This window comes from Apis laboriosa, unplaced genomic scaffold, assembly GCF_014066325.1.
Source record: "Apis laboriosa isolate Shangri-la unplaced genomic scaffold, ASM1406632v1 scaffold29_cov151, whole genome shotgun sequence".
Taxonomy (NCBI): domain Eukaryota; kingdom Metazoa; phylum Arthropoda; class Insecta; order Hymenoptera; family Apidae; genus Apis; species Apis laboriosa.
This window is the reverse complement of record NW_025222728.1, coordinates 670,808-691,571: the sequence shown is the minus strand read 5'-3', so window position 1 is coordinate 691,571 and position 20,764 is coordinate 670,808. Positions and strand designations below refer to the sequence as shown.

Below are 20,764 nucleotides of genomic sequence, written 5' to 3'. Positions count from 1 at the left end.
ATGCACGAAGAGAGGGGTAGCTCGAAAAGGGTGAGGTATCGGCGCACGAATAGAGGGGAGCTCGTAACCCGGCTGGTAACGCGGCGTGATCCTCGATAGGGTGAAGGGGGAGTAGTCGCTCGTTCGTGTGTTCCGTGTAGTACACTAGTGTCGGTACGTACCACTCGGCAGAGAGAGGAGGGGTGGCCAGAAGCGCGCATAGAGGAATGGAGAGAAAAACGACTCGTACAGGCAGCGAGGCAGGCAGGCAGGCGAGCAGGCAAGGCAGACAACTCGGGTAAGCCAGGCTGGCAGCCAGGCAGACTAGGCAGGCTAGTCAAGCGAACAGTCGAGTAAAGATACGGTGCTCGAAGGGGCAAGAAAGAGTCGGAATTAGGAAGAGAGACAAAGAGAGAGAACGCGAAGGGAGAGAAGAGAGAGAAGAGAAGAGAACAGAAGAGAAGGGAAGAGAAGAGAAGAGAAGCGAAGAGAGGAGTAAAACGAAACGACAGGCGTAGCGAGGAGTGTGTAAAGCCTGGAGGACAGGAGAGAAAGACTATGGAGGGGGTGAACATGGAGCGCAAAAGGGGCGCGCGGCAAAGGGATGCAGGGACTGCCAGAGGGAGGGGAAAGAGGGGAAAGGGCATATCCCACTCGGGGTTTCAGTTTAGTTTGGCGTGAGTCGCCGTACTGTTCGGTATTTCGTGTGTTGCTACGATCGTTTTATGGCCGATGTCGTTCATTTCCGTGGTTTAGTTCCATAAAACGCCGCACAGTATTCCGTGGCGCCATTGTACGGACTCATCGTATTCCTGTCTAACCGTGTATTCATCGTCGTCGTCGTCGTCGTCGTCATCGTTGTCACGATAATTGTCGTTGTTGTGATTTTTGAGCTCGTATTATAATTTCTTTTTAACGAGTCTTGCCAGGCCGTAGCGTAATTTCAGAGCTTAGTGCACAGTCGGCGGTAAGGTGAAAGTAAATCCCGTCGGGTTTACTCGAATGCCAGGGAAGCTGGTTGTACGTCACGAAATCGCGTATACATCGAGCACGCGACGTCACTGTTGTCTGGACAGCCCTCATCTCGATTTCGCAAGAGGGAGGACTTCGAGTTTGAACCCGAACCCGAATACTGTAGCGACCTCGCATTTCCTCTACAATATCATTGGAGCACGAACGATACGGCATCGCTTTGTGTACGTACGCGGCCAGTATGCTCTACTACCATAGAGGATAGCGTTAGCCACTCTCGTATGCGTGTAGCCGCACGTACGGTTCGCATGCTCGCACGTAAGTACACGCACGCACACTCTATCACCCAATATAGCGCTTTCCAGCGAATACACTTGTGTACATGTAAACCTACTCGCCGGTTGAATGCTGAGAAACAACAGCGAGAAACAGGGAGGGGAAGAGGGCAAGAAAGAGCAAGGGAGAAGAAAGAAAAAGGGAGAGTAAGACGGAGAGAGCGGTTTCCTCCATCTTTTTCTCCCTCCCTTCTTCTTTTCTGTCCCGCTCTCACTCTCTCTCCCTCTTTCTCTCGTTACTACCCGTTTGCCCCTCTCCTCGATCTATCCTCTTGCTCATATTCCCTCTTTCTCCAACTTACACGCGTCGTCTTATTCTCGTACGCGGCACTCGTGTATTTATGCGTTTTCTCATATTCGCGCTGCCTCCTCTTTCGTCCTCGACGAAATCGCTCGGTATGCGTTCGCGATACGCGCGACGATGGAATAAACATCGACTGGGAACACGGCCGGTTTCTCACAGAGAGCATGAGTATCGGTCGTTCAGTTTTTCTGCGAGGATAATCGCTTTTTAGAACGCGAAATCTAACAGTTATTGTCCGAAATCGAAGGTAGCACATCGAAAGCTTTCCACTGAAAAAAAAAACTCGTTTTGCCGCTTTCGTCGCGGAATGTTCGCGCTCGCGATCGTGCAAACCCCTCCGTTGCCTACGATATGCAAGGAAACGTGTCTCTACTGATTAATCAGCTGGCCGTCTCAACAACCAGATCGCTGTGAAACATGGAATACGAAAGCAACGGAACAAACAATAGGCGGGAAATTCCTTTCGATGGATGAGATCAAGTTCGAAAGCCTATCGTCGGCGCTTTATTCGGCGATTTCAGCTTATTAATTAAAAATTTCTTATCGTCGCTTAACAACTATATCGAAGAAACTATGCTGACAAATCGTTGAAAAGAATGCGATTACCTAATCATTTTCGATTTTACCGCGTCTGGAAATAAATTTTACAAAGAGAAACGAATGTTCGCGAACCTCGAACATTTGGAGAGGAAAGAATACTTTTTTCCTGGACAACGGTCGTAAGACAAGCTGGACGATTGAATGCCTTTCTTTTGCGATTTTTGTAGACCGTCGCTAGGTTACTTCGAATCGTGGTCTTCCGTCCAGTAGGGTCGACGTCTCCCTACTCTCTTTTCTCGGGGTACAAGCGTATAGAAGCGATGGTCGAGGGATCAGAAAGCAGCTGGGGGTCTAATCTGTAACGCGCGATAAGACGACTAAAGTTTCGCGAAAGAAAATGAGACGTTCAAAAATGAGGGCATGTTCGTGTAAACTCCATTGAAAGAACGTTCTCTTAACAAAGCTTTCTCGTTATTATATTCTTTCTAACTTGCTGATGCAATTGATAAAATTTATATGAAGAAAAGTAACAAAAATTACTTGATTTTTTAAAATAAGTCTTTTTGAAACAACACTTGATGATAACTAATCTAATATTAGTATAACTATTTCAATATTATGAGAATTTGCACGATTTCACGATTGATTCGAAGTGATCTCTCTTTCTATCGCTTGTCACAATTTCGTTTGAGAATTTTGCTTCTTCTTACGACCAGCTCGATATAAATAGACGAAGTACTAGAATTGCAGAACGTGTGGTGTGTACCTAAAGTTAGCCGATTCGATATGTAAATAATTCTAGTTAATTTCCATCGCGATAATTGAATTCGATGCTCACCTAGATCTTCTAATCTGTTAGGTTCCCTAACAAATGCATCATCGTCATTCGAGATTCGAAGAATATCTTCTCAATATCTTCTCGTTTCGAAGATTATTCTTATCTACTCTTAGTTGTGTACAGGCCTTTACTTTGACGCGTCCCTGCATTCGCGACATGTGCTGCACTCGGAGGAAAGTGTCCAAGCAAACGGACGCAAACGATCGAATGAGAACTTACGAGCAGAATCTCGAAGATATAGCAACGAGCGAGATAAAGCGGGAGAAACCTCGTAACAGAAATTCGAGCAAGAATCTCCTTTAGTTTCCGTTAGTGTCTGTTGATAGCACGAAACAACGTTAACGTATGTAGATTCGTAGCAAATGACATTAGAAATTGAATGTAATTTTCCATCCATATTCACTTCTCCATATTTCGATGCACCGTATCGTTGTCGATATCTCGTTCGTACACGTGCTCTCAGATCAATCGAAACACTTAGAATTCATAGAACGATCTCGAAACGAGTAGAGTTAATTCTTGGCAGCGATAACGGCACCGTTTACTGACTTATCGTTGGCTCTCTGCAAAATTCCGCGATATATGGGCAGATATTTGGCGGGTACATGGATGCATACGCGTTTCGTTCGCAGACTAAGGGCTGCCATCCACGATTTCACCATGCTAGGCGAGTGGAAAAACGGAAAGGACAATTTCAGGCAGGGAGAATACGAGGATAAAACGCACCCGTATACCTACGGGTGGTTGAAATCGGATGGAGGGGGGCCCGAGAACGAGGCAACGGGATTCTAGCTACCTGAGAAACCTTCGGGAAAGTGGGCTAAACACCATGACTCGGCCTAACCGTTTCCTATGTCATGCGATTTATCTGCGAAACTTGCGAATTATCGTCGCGTATCTCGTTATCGTCGCGCATGGATGAGACAGCTGCTTTTCATAAAAGTACCACATATGATAAATAATCAAACGCATTTAGAATTCTAATCTGTTTGTTTTGTCGATCAAAGCACGGAAAGGGATACGCGAGATGCATTTTGATAATGAAAACATTATACCTATATTTCTTTACGCTTCATATGACGACTTTTATTTTACTTACGACTTTTATTTACTCTTATTATCTCTCTTAATGCTTTAACAAGAAATAAAAATTTTCATTGATACTAAGATTGATTTTTTTGACGTTACAGCTTTCCATTGGAGATATTACATGGAATCGTGTTTATCGTTACAGACATTATCACCGACAATTAAGAATAAGAAAAATGTCGGGAATAGGTAAAAGGACTTACCTCCGAGAGGTAAATCCCTATCTTATTTGTCCTTTATGCAGAGGATATCTTATAGATGCAACCACTGTTGTCGAATGTTTGCATTCGTGTAAGTAAATTAAATCAAATTTGAATTATATTCCGCGGAACAGAAATAATATATTGCTTTTTTGCTGCTCAGTTTGCAGAAGCTGTATTCTCAAGCATCTCAACACAGAAGCTCATTGTCCTTCTTGTAAACATGTTCTCAACAAAGCCAAACCGAATATCAAGTAAGTTTCGTTAGTCGATCTAGAAGTTTACAAGATCTAGAAATTTTAAGTTCTTCGAAATGGGAAATTATTTAAAAAACTTATTTTCAGAGCTGATAAGGCATTGCAAGATATCGTATACAAATTGGTTCCAGGATTATATCACAAAGAGATGCGAAAAAGAAGAGAGTTTTACAAAAAACATCCGGAGCATGGTAAAACTATTCAAAATTATTATCTATCTTTTAATTTGATTGTATTTTTCATAACAATTATTTCGACGCATATATTTTATATATAGCGGATTTAGCGACTCCAGAACAACGTGGAGAAGATGTTAGCGGAAGATTAATTTTCGCTCCAGAAGATGCTGTTAGTTTAAGCTTGGAATATTTACCGCCCGGAGCCGATCCTATGAGCATTTTACTTAGCACCAACGATGATACCAACAATTCTAACGCATCTAATAATCAAAATAATAACAGTAACAATGGTAGTAATAATGGTTATAGCAATAATGCTAACAATCATAGCACAAATACAACGAGTAGGCGATACCTTCAATGTCCAGCACTGGTAACTATTGCGCATTTAAAAAAATTCTTAGCTTCGAAATACAATGTCGATATGACAAGGTACACGATCGAAATTTGTCATCGACGTGCTCCACTTCCGGAACATTGGACCCTAATGGATGTCGCTTATATTTACGCATGGAAAAGGGTAAAGTATTGTCTATTCTTCTTATGAAATGTTTTAAATGTGTTTCTTTTATCATTTGATGTTTAAAAATTCTATTTTTAGAATGCACCAATGCGATTTTTTTACCGAGTTGCATTAGAAGAGCAAAGATTAGAGGCACCTCCTCACGACAGGCCTTCTACACCAGGTTTGGGCGCCAGTTTTCCTCCAGTCGACACCACTATTGCTATACAGAACAACATTAATTCGGAAAATCCTGAGAATGATATAGAATCCAAATCGGAAACAAAATCTATAAAGGATACCGATGAAAAAACCACGTTGGACAATCAAAATGAAATTTCGAATGAAAAATCGCGTTCTCCAAGTGAACAAATATCTACAAACGAGACTATTGATAACCATAAAATAACTATTAAAGAAGATCAACTTATAAGTAGTGTAGTAACATCGACAACCACGACATCAACGATAGTTTCCATAGCATCGACGAATATTACGTCAACAACGACAGCTACCAACACAGTTGTTTCATCGGCAACGACAACTACTAATACAAATAATGTCTCATCCACATCGAATAGTGAAAATAAACAAATTAAAACACCTATAAAAATACTCAAGAACTCAGATGGAAGATATGAAGTTTTGAGAAGTCCGCCAGGAAGTTGGAATTCGAAAGAACAAAGCATTACAAATATTGAAACAAAATCTTCAAATCCAGAATTTAGTGTTGTAAGTATAGGAAACGGACAGAATTCAAATGGAGTGAAGATTACTTTAAAACAATGTTCACCAAACAATACAAGTCCAAACAAGCCGAAAGTTATCAGTAATGTATTATTACATTGTGGCCAAGTAGACAAAGATAGTTCTGAGGCGTTACTTATTCAACAGTTACAGAGGAACAGAGAGAAACGTCAAATAGAAAAACAAGAAGAACAAAGAAGAAGAGTAACTTTTATGGAACGATTGACTCCTGAGAAAACTATTAGTACTACCAACAATACTAATGGCAATACTTTAAAAAGTATACAGAAAAAACCAGGAGAACAGCAAGAAAAAAAACAATTCCTTCAAAGTTTTCAGCTGACAGCTAGAGAGACAGGATCCGAAATAAAATTAGAATCTTCCTCTAACGAATTAAATATGAAAGATGAGATTAATGATACACAAAACAAAGATAACGTCACTCCGAAAAAAGAAGATGATAACGCAACAGAAACTTCAAATAATATAAATAATTCAAAGAATAAAAGTAATAATGAAAATATTAGTGTAAATGCAAGTGGAAATATTTCGAATGTAAGTAAACCAATGAGTGGAATTAGTAACAATGCGCGAATGAACACGAATAAACAATGCAATGATATAGATACTTGCACGTTTGGTTACTCAAAAAGTACAAATCCAAGTATGAACATCAGCATTAATAATAATCCTGCAAAAGTGGATGTATACACTTTTTCTAATGATCCACCTATAGTTCCCGCGGGAGCAGTGAAAAGAAAATGTCCACCAGGTTTACCAATCTTTGATATCAGAAGAAAGAAACAACAGATTCAAACTCATATCTCAAAAAAGCAAACTCATGTACATCCGTCTCCTGTTATGCAAAATAATACGAAATCACCTCGAAAATTAACAACGGAACATGTTATTTCAGCAAAAAGACCGGGAAATATAATTGCAGAAGCTGGACCTAGTCGAACACTCACAACATCAAGTTCAAAACCTTCCTCAAGTCCAATACTTTCGAATGATACAAGAAATATATTAGATGGTTGTGGATTAAACATTCCTGCAAGTCTTAGTATAACTCTAACAGCACCAAAATCACCTGGAAATAGTAGTGGATCTATTGAACCAAATGATTCCAAAGATAATCGAAAGAATACTCTGGGAAAAGTAAGTCCAAGCATTACTTTAAATGATAGATCTGTCGATCCACGAGTACTAAAGGCATTAAAAGCAGGACAAATAAGGATGCCTGCACCATTAAAACCAAGGCAAACCAAACAACCAGAACGTGATCAGCAACGACAAGCACTTCCTACTAAACGGAAAAGGGATCAAGAATCAAGAGATATTCTAGATCTGAGCGGAGGAAAGAAAATGGACATACATCCATTAAGAATACCACAGCCAGTGACAAAACTTAAGACAAAATCAACAATTAAAGACATACCAAACATTTCAGATCAGGGACAAATTGTAACACTTGGTGGTCATAAATATTATCGTGCACCTCCAGGTTCTTTGACTCCTGCACCACATCGTGTGAATGATTGTCCAATTCCAACACCATTGTCACGAGAACGATCACCAGTAATGTGGCGACCTGCCGAATCGTCAGCCATACGCATGCCGCTGATGCTTCGTGCCGATCTTCTTCGAATTCGATCCGCCGATGTCGGTGTACCATCACGCTGACGTCAACCAAGTTCATTAAATACATTCTGGTTTCATAAATCAAATTTCATTAATCGGCTATCGGGAGTGTAAAATGCTCACTTTCGTCATTGTGATTACAATTTTGCTATGTTATGTTGCAAATTTAAATAACAAGACAATGAACTCTATGTGATTCTCTTATGTGAAAATCAATTTGAAGAAAAATGTTAAATTTTAACGTATCTTTTGTAAATCTATATACATTTATTCTGTTTTAAAACTATAAAAGATTTGATCGAAATTTACAGTGCGGAATTAAGTATCAGAAAATCAGGTTAAGTTACAAAATCAAAAAGATGAAAATATTACATTTGTGTTTTCCTTCATATCTAAAAATATGCAACTGCGTATAAATAATGAAATGTATTTCAAGTTTTATTTAATAAGTGATCTTGAACGTAGAGAAATTCTATTATTTGAAAATGAACATGAAGCATCTAATTTTGACTACAAGTCGATATATTACCGACATGTTACATTGAACAGGCATAAAAAATTATTGTTTATTGCTATAATTGATACGTGTTAATCGATATGCAGTGCGAACTTTTTTCTTTTTAAATGATTGATATTTAAACTTATAACTGAAAGTGTTTGAAGTGTTTATGTGAGATTTTAAAGGAACGTCTTTATGTGCTTGAAATTTGCTAGATAGCGAAGTGCATTAGTCTTTTTAATGACATAACTTAGAAATATAAAATAATAAATATTGCTTTTTAGCAATATCAATAACTGGCACTTTTTTAAATAACTTTATCTTTGCATTGAGATCAATGCACATCACACCATGTCTGGCTAAAATTCAGACTATCGGATTTTTTATGTCCAAATATAAACATAAAATGCGCAGTGCTTTCTACTGCAATTTGCACTGCCACGACAATCATAAAACAACCGGTAGTTTGTTCTCTTCCAATTGACCTATTTGATGGTCGAGTCCCATTACATTAATTCGTACCAGCAAATCGTAGAATTTATATTTTCTAATTCGAGACAAGATGAGACGAATGAAAATTTTGTGGCAACAATTGTTGATAATGTGGCAATTTGTCGAACTAATTTGACAAAAATTAGTACAAAGCATCATTACAAATTATCGATTCGACAAGTTACTATGTTACCGACAATCATTAACGCAATAATATGCTTTAAGATCTTTTAGAAAAATGCAATATATATGCATCGCACAATACAGGGAATAATACAGCGCGAATGCTGGAAATTTTATTTTTTCAAACTTTTTAAGACCACTCGACTTCAAGAACTTTCATGTATGTATAGTTGCTTTATGGATATAACAAGATTTTTATCGAGATATAAATCTTTTCTGTACGAATGAATACATTAATATAATACGATTTTTAATGATTAATAAACAAAAATTTTGTAAAATACGATTAATATGATTTGTATAATAATTTTATTTTTAATCATAAAAATTGTTCCTACTTCGGTCCGTACTAATTTTACGAAGCAGAACATTTATCAAAATACCTCGCATTAAAATGCGCTTTTAAATTTCAATAATTCAATCTGCATAACGAATTATGTAAACGCAAGGTTATATTAGTACAACGAAGAAGGTACTCGATATGAAATCTGTTTTTCCATTCACTTACAGTTGTAAAATTTGTATGTAATAAGAAAAATAGGGACCGAAATTAAAAAAAGAACTCGAAGAAATAAAAAATATAATTATGTGTATAACATATAAATGATATCTATCCTATTGTTATTTCTTTATTTACTTTGCGTTACGTTTCATTATAAGTTACTATTTTGTATACGTTGTATAAATAATTGTTATGTTATGCGATTGTATTATATTATATATATTTCTTGATATATGTGTGTATATATTTATAATTGCACTAATATGTCATCCTTACAAAATTGCGTGCAAAATCCTATTATTTTGTAAGTTCGAAAAAATTCAATTTTAATTAATTGAAAATTCGTGTGAATTTGACACTATTAAAGTTTTAAAATGCAATTGTATGCATGTTGATTTTTAAACAAAAAATTACATGTAATAACAAAAAGATATATCATTATATAATTAAACAAAATATCGTTATAGTTTTTTCCTATCCTATGTTGAAGGCTAAAAAATTTTATAATTTGAAATATTCGAGTATCTTATATATATATAATATATATAATATATATAGCATAATTTGTCGATTAGAAAAATAAAATTTTAGAATAATATTAAAAAATATAAAAAAACTCACCAGTTTGCTATGTTGTTGCTTCTAAATACCGAATTATGTTGATAAATTAAATATTCTGTAAAAAAATATGAACAAACAATATTCAAAAATCTATTTATATAATTATAATTAAATTTTTAACGATTTAAACGATTATTATATTATATATTTACCTATGTTTTGCTAAATTTATTAATCAAAAATATTCTTGAAAGATAATATGAAAAAAATATGATATCTTAATTTTATTTCAATATTCTTTTTTATCTTTTACCACTATATTTTAACACTGCACTTAATATTTCAAACTTTTCGAAGCAATTATGATTCGCGCCCAATTGTGTTCCACAAACTATTAATTAGTTACCGGAAATGCTCAAAAATTATACAAACGAACAATTATTTTTTAATGTTTAAATATATATATATAAGATTTTTTATACAAATTTATTATATTGAAAATAATTTGAAGGAAATCTTTTTAATATAAATATTTACTCTCGTTTATTTTATTAAAATAATGACAAAAATGAATAAAACAATTGATTATCAAAAATAGACAGTAGCGCCATACGGAAGAAACGAGTTCTATGCGAACTATACTTTTTTATATATATATAAGTACTAAAGTTTAAAGTTATACTTCGAGAAGGTATGGTTCATTCGAGGAAATGAAAGGTTAACCTCTTTTTTCACAAGTGATTGAACAAAAAGTTTTTACTGTGTTTAAACAGTGAAACTTATAATGAGTAATACAAAAGAAAATTCTACGGCTCCGGCAAAAAATACAATCACAGGCAATACGAAACCTTATGGAAAAATCGTACTAACACTTCAAAATTGTCTTTTACCTGAAGAAAAACTCAACTCGACGCCGTCACATTTAGATGGATTGGATGCAGAAACCGAAACTGATCTAAGAATATTAGGATGTGAACTAATTCAGACAGCTGGTATTTTATTGAAATTACCACAGGTTTGTGATTTTTTTCACAAGTAAACAAAATGTTTGTAAACGTTATAACCTCTATAACCTCTGAATTAATTTTACTTCCATTATTATTTCTTTAGGTTGCAATGGCCACAGGACAAGTTATATTTCAACGATTTTATTATAGTAAATCGTTAGTTAGACATAATATGGAAACAACTGCAATGGGCTGTATCTGTTTAGCTAGTAAAATTGAAGAAGCACCTAGACGTATTAGAGATGTTATTAATGTGTTTAATCATATTAAACAAGTTTCTAGCCAAAAGTAAATACAATGTTTTATTTTTAATATTATAGAATTATATATGTATATATAATATTTATTATCAAATTTTTTTTTAGGCCAATACAACCAGTAATACTTGATCAAAATTATGTAGCTCTAAAAAATCAGGTAATTAAATCTGAAAGAAGAGTCCTAAAAGAATTAGGTTTTTGTGTTCATGTAAAACATCCTCATAAAATAATTGTTATGTATTTACAAGTATTGGGCTATGAAAAAAATCATGCTTTGATGCAACAATGTTGGAATTATATGAATGATTCTTTAAGATCTGATGTATTCTTAAGATATCAACCAGAAACTGTTGCTTGTGCATGTGTATATTTGGGAGCAAGACAACTTCAGTTACCTTTACCTACTTCACCTGCTTGGTTTTCTCTTTTTAAAGTTAATGAATCTGCAATTAGAGATGTTTGTCGTCGTATATTACGACTTTATTTTCGACCTCGTGTTAAACCAGAACAATTAGAAAAACGTGTAGAAGAACTTCGTCGACAATATCAGGAAGCAAGAACCAAAGCAAGAAGTGGAGATGTCGATAGCCACACACCTAGCCCACCACTGCCCAAACATCATAATGCTTGGGGTGGATTCATTAGTCGTAGCGGTACTCATGCTGCACCCGAAAGAACAAAGTCACCTAGGTATATTATAAGAGAAAAAAAGAAATAATAAAATATAATTTATAATATAAATATCTAAAATCATTTTTATTACTATATAGGCGTTCAAAATCACCAAGTACTTCACCATCTAGAGGTGAAGGAACAAAGCATTCCAAGAGAAAAAAACATAGTAGAAGCAGATCTCGCAGTCATAGTCATGGACGATCTCGAAAACCGAAAAAGGCGCAACGAAGGCGATCTGGCAGTCACAAATCATCTCGTAGTCGTTATAGATCACGTAGTCGATCTCGAGATAGAGATGTAGAAAAATCAAGTAAACATCGCAGTAAACACAGACGACATTGAATTATTTAATGTACAAAAAATCATTATACATATAGATATCGCAAAAAAGAAAGAAATTACTGCGAACACATGGGCTGTCACATTCAATTTGTAATATAATATGGGGCCTTTTTTATCTCTGTTAATTAATATACATTTAAATAGAACAAATAATTTCTACTGTATGGTACATATCTTGAGTTAATTTAACAATGATATAACAGTAGATTTGAAATAAATTATTTCTAAGAATGTTGAGTCAAAGTACCTCGAGATAAATGGTACATTCTTGAAAAAATATTACAAGTAATGATACTTAAAAGAAAGCGTGTATTTAATACAAAACTTGAAAATAAAATTTTATATTCATGTATTACCATATATTACTTTATAAAATCCAGCAGGTGCTGCCTTTTTCCTCTCAGTAGATAATACTGCTGAAAAATCTAATGCTGTTAATTGTGGTAAAGTATGAACAACATATCCTCTATAATATGGAAGATTTTCAATGGGATTTCCGTGTAATGTTAAAGATCTAAGAGTTTGTAACTTTTTCAATTTAACAATATCATTAATATTCGAAATATTGTTTCCATGCAAATAAAATATTTTTATATTCGGAAATTTTATAATATCATCTCCAATTTCTTTTATCTTATTAAAAGAAAGATCGATCCAACTAAGATGCTCTGGATCATCGAGAACTTTTTGTGCAAGACTTTCAAATCCGTCCATTGAAGTCAATAAATTATTGCTTAACCATAAAGAACATGTTACGAAACGATCTGCAGATGTTCGCAATGGAATTTTACCCGTTCGTACTGACTGTGGACGTTTATTTGCCAATTCTCTTGTAATAAAATAAATATTTTTATTAATGTTATCTTTAAATTTAGAAAATAATGTATAATTTTAACAATATTTTTTTAATTAAAAATTTTATATAATGTAACATACCATTCATTGTGGTTGCTCTTTTAAATGATAAATCCAATGGGGCTGCTATTAACATTTCTTGTTGTTCAGTTCGTTTATAATCAGAATATGGTTTTTCGTAACGAATAATACTCTCCATTTTAATATTTGAAAGATAAAGATTTGTCAAATCTTGAAGAAATTACTTCAATGTTAATATTGAGAATACATATAAAAAGTTTACTTAAAATTAATTGTCAATTCTAAATATTATAATTAAAATTTTTATTTTTCATTTAAAATTCCTATTTCCATAATTTTTCTAAATATGGACAGAATATAGACAGAATAATATAGATAGTCACTTATCCAATAATTATTGTTATATATAATAAAAATAATTTTAATTATATCATTTTATGAATATATTTCAGTATAGAATAATATAATTTTAGTAAAATATATTTCATACTTCATATTATAGTTCAATAATTGTAAGAATGAAATAAAAAAGATAATATAAAAAATTGTAACGTCTAATCTAAAATTTTGTAATGTGACATAATTTAAATTAAATTGATTACATTAATTTAAATATATTTTTGAACACTTAAATTTAATGCAGAATAATGACACTAGGTTGCTCTTTTTATAAGGTACACATATTTTTCCATTATTTTATCTTTCTATATTTCTTTATAATCATTGATCGAATTATAAACTATTAACGGCGGTAAACGAAATCGAAAACATTCCAATGTAAGTCGACTAAATAAAAAATTGTGATAATTACATCCACAAATTTTATTTAAACGACAATAAAGAGACGTGATAAAAAGCAAAAAAAAAAATTTAATTATATTTTTAGATTCTACGGCTACTAAAAATGCCGCGTACAAAACATGTTCAGAAACCAAAACAACAAGAAGAATTTTTAGAAGAAAGTGATTTATTAATTAAAGATTTTGAGCGACAAGCACATTTACGAATTTCGAAAATGGAAGCAGAATCAAAAATGGCAATAAAAAGTATTGAAACTTTCGTTGACGTTACTTTATCTCGACTTCCGGCTGAGATACGGCAAATGACACTTAGTGAAGTACTTAATTACGATAATGAAAATGAAAAAGAAAATTGTAATGAAATTTCGTCATCCGTTGATGATCGTTCGCTACGAGTACCTCCGATGACAGTAAAAGGAAAAAAAACTGGAAAAAGAATTACTAGCGCGTCCGATGATGGATATGTAACCGAGGGAATAACAACAACACGTACATCAAGAGCTACTAAAGTCGAATCTGCTATTAGTAGAAGGACACGTAGTAGTTCAAGGAATAGTAAAATGAAGCTTAGTGAAATAAATCAAGAAACTATAAAAAAAACAACAAAAGATAAACATATCAAATCTATGAAAGTTGATAAATTTAAAACCCCTGCTACTTTGAAACCAGGAAATAAAGAATTTGATCTTGTAACTCCAAAAATAAAACCTAATACACCATTAAATGTATTAAGACGTCCAAGACAAGGGGAAATGGTTCTTAGTATGCAAGGTAGTCCTTTATTAGTTTCTGCAATTATTCAAGAAGATATTGCTAACATTAATGTACCCTTGCGTGATGGGAATGTTATGTCCTTATTACCTAATGATGGATTACGTATGTCACATATTCCTGCATTAGATTCAGAAACTTTGAAACAACTAGAAACTTTAAAAAGTCATATTGAGAAGGTTATCTCAACAAAATAATTATAATTATAATAATAAACTAAAATTTTGTAGGATGTATTTCACATTTTACTATTATATATGTTATGCCAATGAAATCAATTTAGAATCATAATATTTCCTGAACATTGTCATAATTTTATTAGAAATAATACATAATTGAATTATAATTGAATTATATGTTCATTTAATATATATTTTTACAATATTTTATATCTTATGACAATAACATTTTTAGCATATTAATATAAGATTATGAAATAAGAGAATTAACATTTTGAAATTTTTGTACAATATAATTAAGATCAATATAATTGCATGTATAATTTTTGACATAATAAAGATTATAAAATGAATTATATATAATTTTAATATTTAATTTGTTATAGAATTATAAGTGATATACATTAAATGATTATTAATAGATTATTAATATGTATTGGATGTTCTAATTATATTATTTATTTTTATTTTCATTAATTATTTCTTGAAGTATTTCTTTGTTTTTTGGAATTTTTTATTTCATAATTATTTTAAATATTATTTAAAATATTATGTATTGTATTAACGGAGAAAAATTAATAGGGCGCGTAAGTAGCACGACTAGGTATATTCTAACCATTAATGTACATGCGCGTATTAAAAGATCTGTCAAACGAACGAACTGTATTTGCATTCTTCTATTTTGTGATATTCATAGTGTTTTTAGATTATGTAAAATCATGTATAAAATATGATAGTGTTCGTTAACTTTATAAATAACTAATTAAAGTGATTTTCTTATATTTCAACATAATTAATCATTTTCAATATTATTTGCTATAAGATAAAGATGTTAAATTTATAAAAGATGAATTTATAAAAGAATGTCAAAACATGCATCATTGAATGCATTAATATTTATATTTGTGTAATCTAAGTAAATACTAAATAACAAAAAAATAATATTTGATTTATATTCTCTTATTTGCTTAATTTTATATCTCATTATACTAAAAAATACGAAAAAAATTGCGAAAAAAATAACGAATTTATCGTTTTATATATTTTACAAATAATTTTTATGTTAATAATTTAAAAATGCAAGCTAATCTTCAAAAAATACATTATAATATAAACTTCTAAATATAATTTAATTTCACAATATAATAATATAAAAAAGTATAATATTTATATCAAATTTAAATTTAAAATAATATCAAATTATTAATAAATTAAAATTAATAAATAAATTATTAAGATTTATGTTCAATTTACTTGTATAAGTAAATGTATAAGTAAATGAATGTAAAAGATACTTTTAGCTAAATATCCATAATTTTCTTTTAAAAACATAAATTTGATATGTTTAAAGAATATTTAATACAAAAATCAATATGGTTCGTGTAATCACAGTACATAATTTTTTGGGGCAAAACATCACTCAAATTGAAGAACCAACTGCAAGCTGTATAGCAAATGCATCTGGACGTGAAATGCTTCTCTTAGCATTATCAACTCATTGTATTGAAGTTTGGGATTTGATGATGTCTGATATTAAATTACATACTGTTTTTCCAACAGTTGATATGATTAATCAAATGATACATTGTACCAAAGAAGATTATGTTGTAACATTGGAATCAAAATTATCTAGAGATGCAAGTATTAATAATCATACAGGGAAAGCAATTAATAATTTTGTTAGAATTTATGTTAATTGGGCTATGGTAAAAGATCAAAGTCAACCTATGCGTGCTAGAATAGCAGGACGTGTTACACCAAGTTTGAATCGACCATTGAATAGTTTAGAAATGATAGAATTACCTTTAAGCATACAGCCTACATTAATTGCTTGCTGTCAAAGTACTGGTAATCTTCTTGTAGCTTCAGGAAATAGTGCTATTCTGCATGAATTCAAAATTGAAACACAGCAAGTATCAAAGATGAAGTTTATAGATTTTGAAGCAAGACCATGGTCTTTAGGATTTTCATTTTCTCCTACACATATGGAAATTATTGAAGATTTCATATTAATTATGGATAAGACAAATTTATGTGTTTTCCGATTGACTAATTCAATGTATGAGGATATTGATCAATTGAGTTCTTTAACTTCCACAAATTCCTCATCTATTGATAAAACATCTATATCCACAGATTCCTCTCTTGCAGAAAATAGCAATAATATGAATAATCAAGATGATAACATAATATTGCAAGGAGCAAATTCAAAATGTAAGAGTTCTAATCAAGATCCTTATTTCATTTTATCAGAAAACAATGATTCTAGTGGAATAAGCACAAAATTTAAAAGTAAGAGGCATAAAAATTCTAAAATAAGTATATGGAACAAACTAGAGACAGGAGATTTTAGAAAAATAAAATCTAATAATAATGATAATATTATAAATTTGGATCACTTAATATATAATGAAAAAGATGAATTACAAAGATTAATTGATCAAGAAATTATTGATGGAAATTCACAACCCTTGACTATTAATTTGCCATCTATAAGTTTAGAAAGAGCAGGACCTGGACATACTTTAAGTCCTTTTATATTAAATCCATCAGATATAAGAATTATAATTAAAACAAATTCTCCTGATTTAGGATGGTCAGAAAATTATACAATAAAAAATTTGTTATCTCTTAAAATAATAGCAGCTAATAATAAACTTGATGGAAGTTCTGAAGTATTCAATTGCTCTTTACTAAAACCATTATACATGAGAAAAGAGTGTAATAATTCTTATTTGAAAAAATCAATTCTTAGATCAGATAAATATACATATTTGCAAGGTGTTAGTTGCTTTTTAAGCACTTTGCAAGAAGGATATCTTTATCACTTTTCTGCTACTAGTTCAAATCCTACAGATGTAACTTGTTTAACTACTTATCCATTTACTGCACCTGTTAATCAAGTAGCATTGGAACATACTACTTTGCATGCATTGACCGAAGCTGGTCTTGAATCTTATACATTACGTTTATCTCATCATATTGCAAGAACATCAAATAATTTAGAAAATTTAAGAGTAACATGTCCTAATATCTCTGAGCCAGTCTGTCTAATCGGATTAAGACCATTTTTAGGAATACAAAAACTATTACATAGCAAAAATTATCTAATTCTCTTAGCCAAAGCTGAAAATTCTTGGACTTTGTATTCTTTAATTTTACCTAAATTGGAAAATTTATATTATGATATCTTAAATGCAGCAAGAAATCATAAATCTTCCAGTCCTAGTACATACCGACATTTGTTAGGGGAGGCTCATGCTTTGATACGTTTAGCTAAAGATGCTGTGTACAATTGCTTAGATATTAATGATTTTGACGATATCGCTAATAAAAATGGATTGAAATTGAAAAATTTATATAATCAATCTTGCGCGTTGCTTGGAGACTATTATATTCGTTCTGAATATGAATCGGATTGGGATTTTTGTATACCTTATTACAAAATGTCAGGATTAAAACCCTCAGAAGTATTATCTAGAAAATCAAGTCAAGATGCTCCGGGACTCGTTACTTTTTTAACAGATATTCTTCTTACAATGAAAAGTGGTTCAGAAGCTGATGCGTTGTTTCAAGGATTTAATATTGTAGAAATGATATGTAAATTGAAAAAATCGGATTTACTGAAATTGATTTTCAGTAGTCCTGTATTGCGAGAATATACCACCGAAAAATTAATCCATCTTTTATTATTATACGAAACAGATGAGTTAGTTAAATTAGCGTTAGCACTCTTATATATACAAGCTGAAAAACAGGAACAAGCAGAAAAAATAATTGAGCCAGTTTCGGCATTATATATCAAACGAATAGTTTTAGAACATTGGGATCTTTTGTTTGATATGACAGCTATGAAAAAAAGAAGTCCAATGATTCCGACGTTTTCGGATTTTGCTGGAATGTTAATGCGACAAAAAAATTTAACTTTTGCCGAAATTTTAATACAATTAATAGAAGACGATGGAATTTTATCTCTTCATCAAATTATACAGGTATTTTTAGAATATTTGCCGTCAAGAGTAGGACGGGATGGACATAATGCAGCAATGACATTACAAATTTTTCTTGAAAAATATCTTCATAATTACTTCAGTACAAAATTGATTATAGACTCATCTGTTATAAATAAAAATCAAATACGCACAGATTTTGCTCTTGTTGAAGCATTTAAGTTATTAGTACGATCATACTTAGGCAAATTAACTCAAACTAAAGTATACAAAATAGAAAATAGAGAAAATATGCAAGAAAATTATGATAACTTCATATTTGTCAAATTTAGACCTCATTATCTAAACGGGATGCCACCATATGCGAAAGATTATCAAAAAGTTTTGAATATGTGCGATTTACAAGATTTAGTTGATATCGATAAGACTGATTCTGAAAAAACTATACCAACAGAATTGTTTAAATTACAATCTGTATTATCTTGCGATTTTATACCAAATGAGTGTTTATACGAAGTTAAACAATTTCTTGAAACACAAGAAATTCATGGCAGTTTATCTTTAAAAACGTTATGTATTCAAAATACAGAAGAAACAACAACACTTCTAATGGAAAATTGTCCTCAAGCAGTTATACAATATGCGAAGGTAAATAAATCTAAATATATTTTTCATATGTATATTATTCGTTTGAAATATGATATGCAATAATATAATATTTCAAAATTTGCAATCTTTTATTATTGATATAGAACGAATTATTTTTAGTATTTATATCTTTTACTTGTAGAATTTTATAAACATATATATATATTTTTAAATTTAAAATTTTAATATAATAATAATTTTCTGAGAATTGAAAATATTGAATATTGCATTCTTTAAAATTTTGTTATACTATTGTTTCAGTAAATGAATGATACAATGTACTTACTTTACTGTTTTTACGATATTTTTTTATTCTTTTTACAATAGAATTTCACAAGATTGTGTTTCAATTTTTAGGATACATATACTAAAGATTCTGAATGGAAGTATTTAATTGAACTAACACAAAATAAAATTTCTACAACAAACACTCGACAAGAATTGCAATGTTTATATACGCAAATTATGAAAGGTAAACATTTTTGATATATTTATATTAAAGTATACTTTATATTAGTTGTATTATAATAGACTCTTCATTTTAGCAATTTTAAATTATCTACCACATACATTATCTTTAAAAAGTCTACATCGTGTTCTTCCAAAAGATGATATAATAACATTTCAAAAATGCAATGAAATGTGTAATCAAATTATGCACGCCGAACATGTTAAATCGTTAATAATGGAAACTGGGCAACAACTTTTATCGACATTAAAATTATGAGCGATAATTTTAACTGATCAATTTCGACGACGATAGGTCCAATTTAATTTATTTATAAAAAAAAAAACTGAAAAATTTAAATGCAACAAGAAATTATGTTGTATAAAAATTATATATAGAGAAAAATAGATTTGAAATGAATTGTACTTAATCGAATTTGAAAACAATAGTTTTTCATGTGATAACTTTCATGGATTACAAATTTTTGCTTAAAATTACCTGACTTTTAGAAATAATTTTAATAATTTTTTATTTTTGATCACTTTTTGATTATTAATGATTCACTTTTTTACTTACATATGTATTTTTTCATTCATTATATTATAATTTTACAAATCATTATTAGATATATAATTTACTTTATAATATATTTTTATTATTTATATAATATTTTTGAAATTATATATTTTTCTTAATCCAATTAATTAAAATATTCGATTTTTATTACAATTTTAATTATGCAAGATTTTTCATGGATAAAGTTGTATTAACAAATTATCAAAAACTAAAAACAAATATTATAGATAAAACTAATTCACTATTATTAATTGTTGAAATGTTCTATATAGATATATTATATTATATCTGGACGTATGTTATCTTTCCCTTAGCTAATGAAATAGTTGAATCATAATTATGAAAAGTTTATACAAAATCAAGCATATAGATATTAAAATTTTACAGTGTTATATATAATATTTAATATGAT

At 31.2% G+C, this 20,764-nt stretch overlaps 4 protein-coding genes across 4 annotated transcripts; 3 read left to right on the top strand and 1 right to left on the bottom strand.

Moving 5' to 3' along the window:
* Nucleotides 1-702: 702 nt before the first annotated feature.
* On the top strand, nt 703-20,318 carry LOC122714330. Its single transcript, XM_043935591.1, has 17 exons — nt 703-1,269; nt 4,159-4,348; nt 4,421-4,511; nt 4,602-4,705; nt 4,792-5,213; nt 5,295-7,620; nt 8,367-8,543; nt 10,594-10,835; nt 10,931-11,115; nt 11,193-11,777; nt 11,858-12,084; nt 12,485-12,552; nt 13,867-14,730; nt 15,313-15,317; nt 16,082-19,328; nt 19,686-19,800; nt 19,874-20,318. The coding sequence occupies exons 2-17, from the start codon at nt 4,234-4,236 to the stop codon at nt 20,053-20,055; spliced, it is 8,955 nt and encodes a 2,984-aa protein (XP_043791526.1). The 5' UTR covers nt 703-1,269; nt 4,159-4,233; the 3' UTR covers nt 20,056-20,318.
* Nucleotides 10,539-12,457, top strand: LOC122714399 (cyclin-L1). The gene is made up of 4 exons (XM_043935700.1): nt 10,539-10,835; nt 10,931-11,115; nt 11,193-11,777; nt 11,858-12,457. Exons 1-4 carry the CDS (start codon nt 10,605-10,607, stop codon nt 12,102-12,104), a joined length of 1,248 nt encoding a protein of 415 aa, XP_043791635.1. The 5' UTR covers nt 10,539-10,604; the 3' UTR covers nt 12,105-12,457.
* LOC122714401 (leucine-rich repeat-containing protein 51-like) lies at nt 12,450-13,280 on the bottom strand. The gene is made up of 2 exons (XM_043935703.1): nt 13,041-13,280; nt 12,450-12,931 (listed from the first exon to the last, which is right to left on the bottom strand). Exons 1-2 carry the CDS (start codon nt 13,156-13,158, stop codon nt 12,450-12,452), a joined length of 600 nt encoding a protein of 199 aa, XP_043791638.1. The 5' UTR covers nt 13,159-13,280.
* Nucleotides 13,650-14,893, top strand: LOC122714400 (borealin). The gene is made up of 2 exons (XM_043935701.1): nt 13,650-13,757; nt 13,867-14,893. Exon 2 carries the CDS (start codon nt 13,885-13,887, stop codon nt 14,746-14,748), a length of 864 nt encoding a protein of 287 aa, XP_043791636.1. The 5' UTR covers nt 13,650-13,757; nt 13,867-13,884; the 3' UTR covers nt 14,749-14,893.
* Nucleotides 20,319-20,764: the final 446 nt, after the last annotated feature.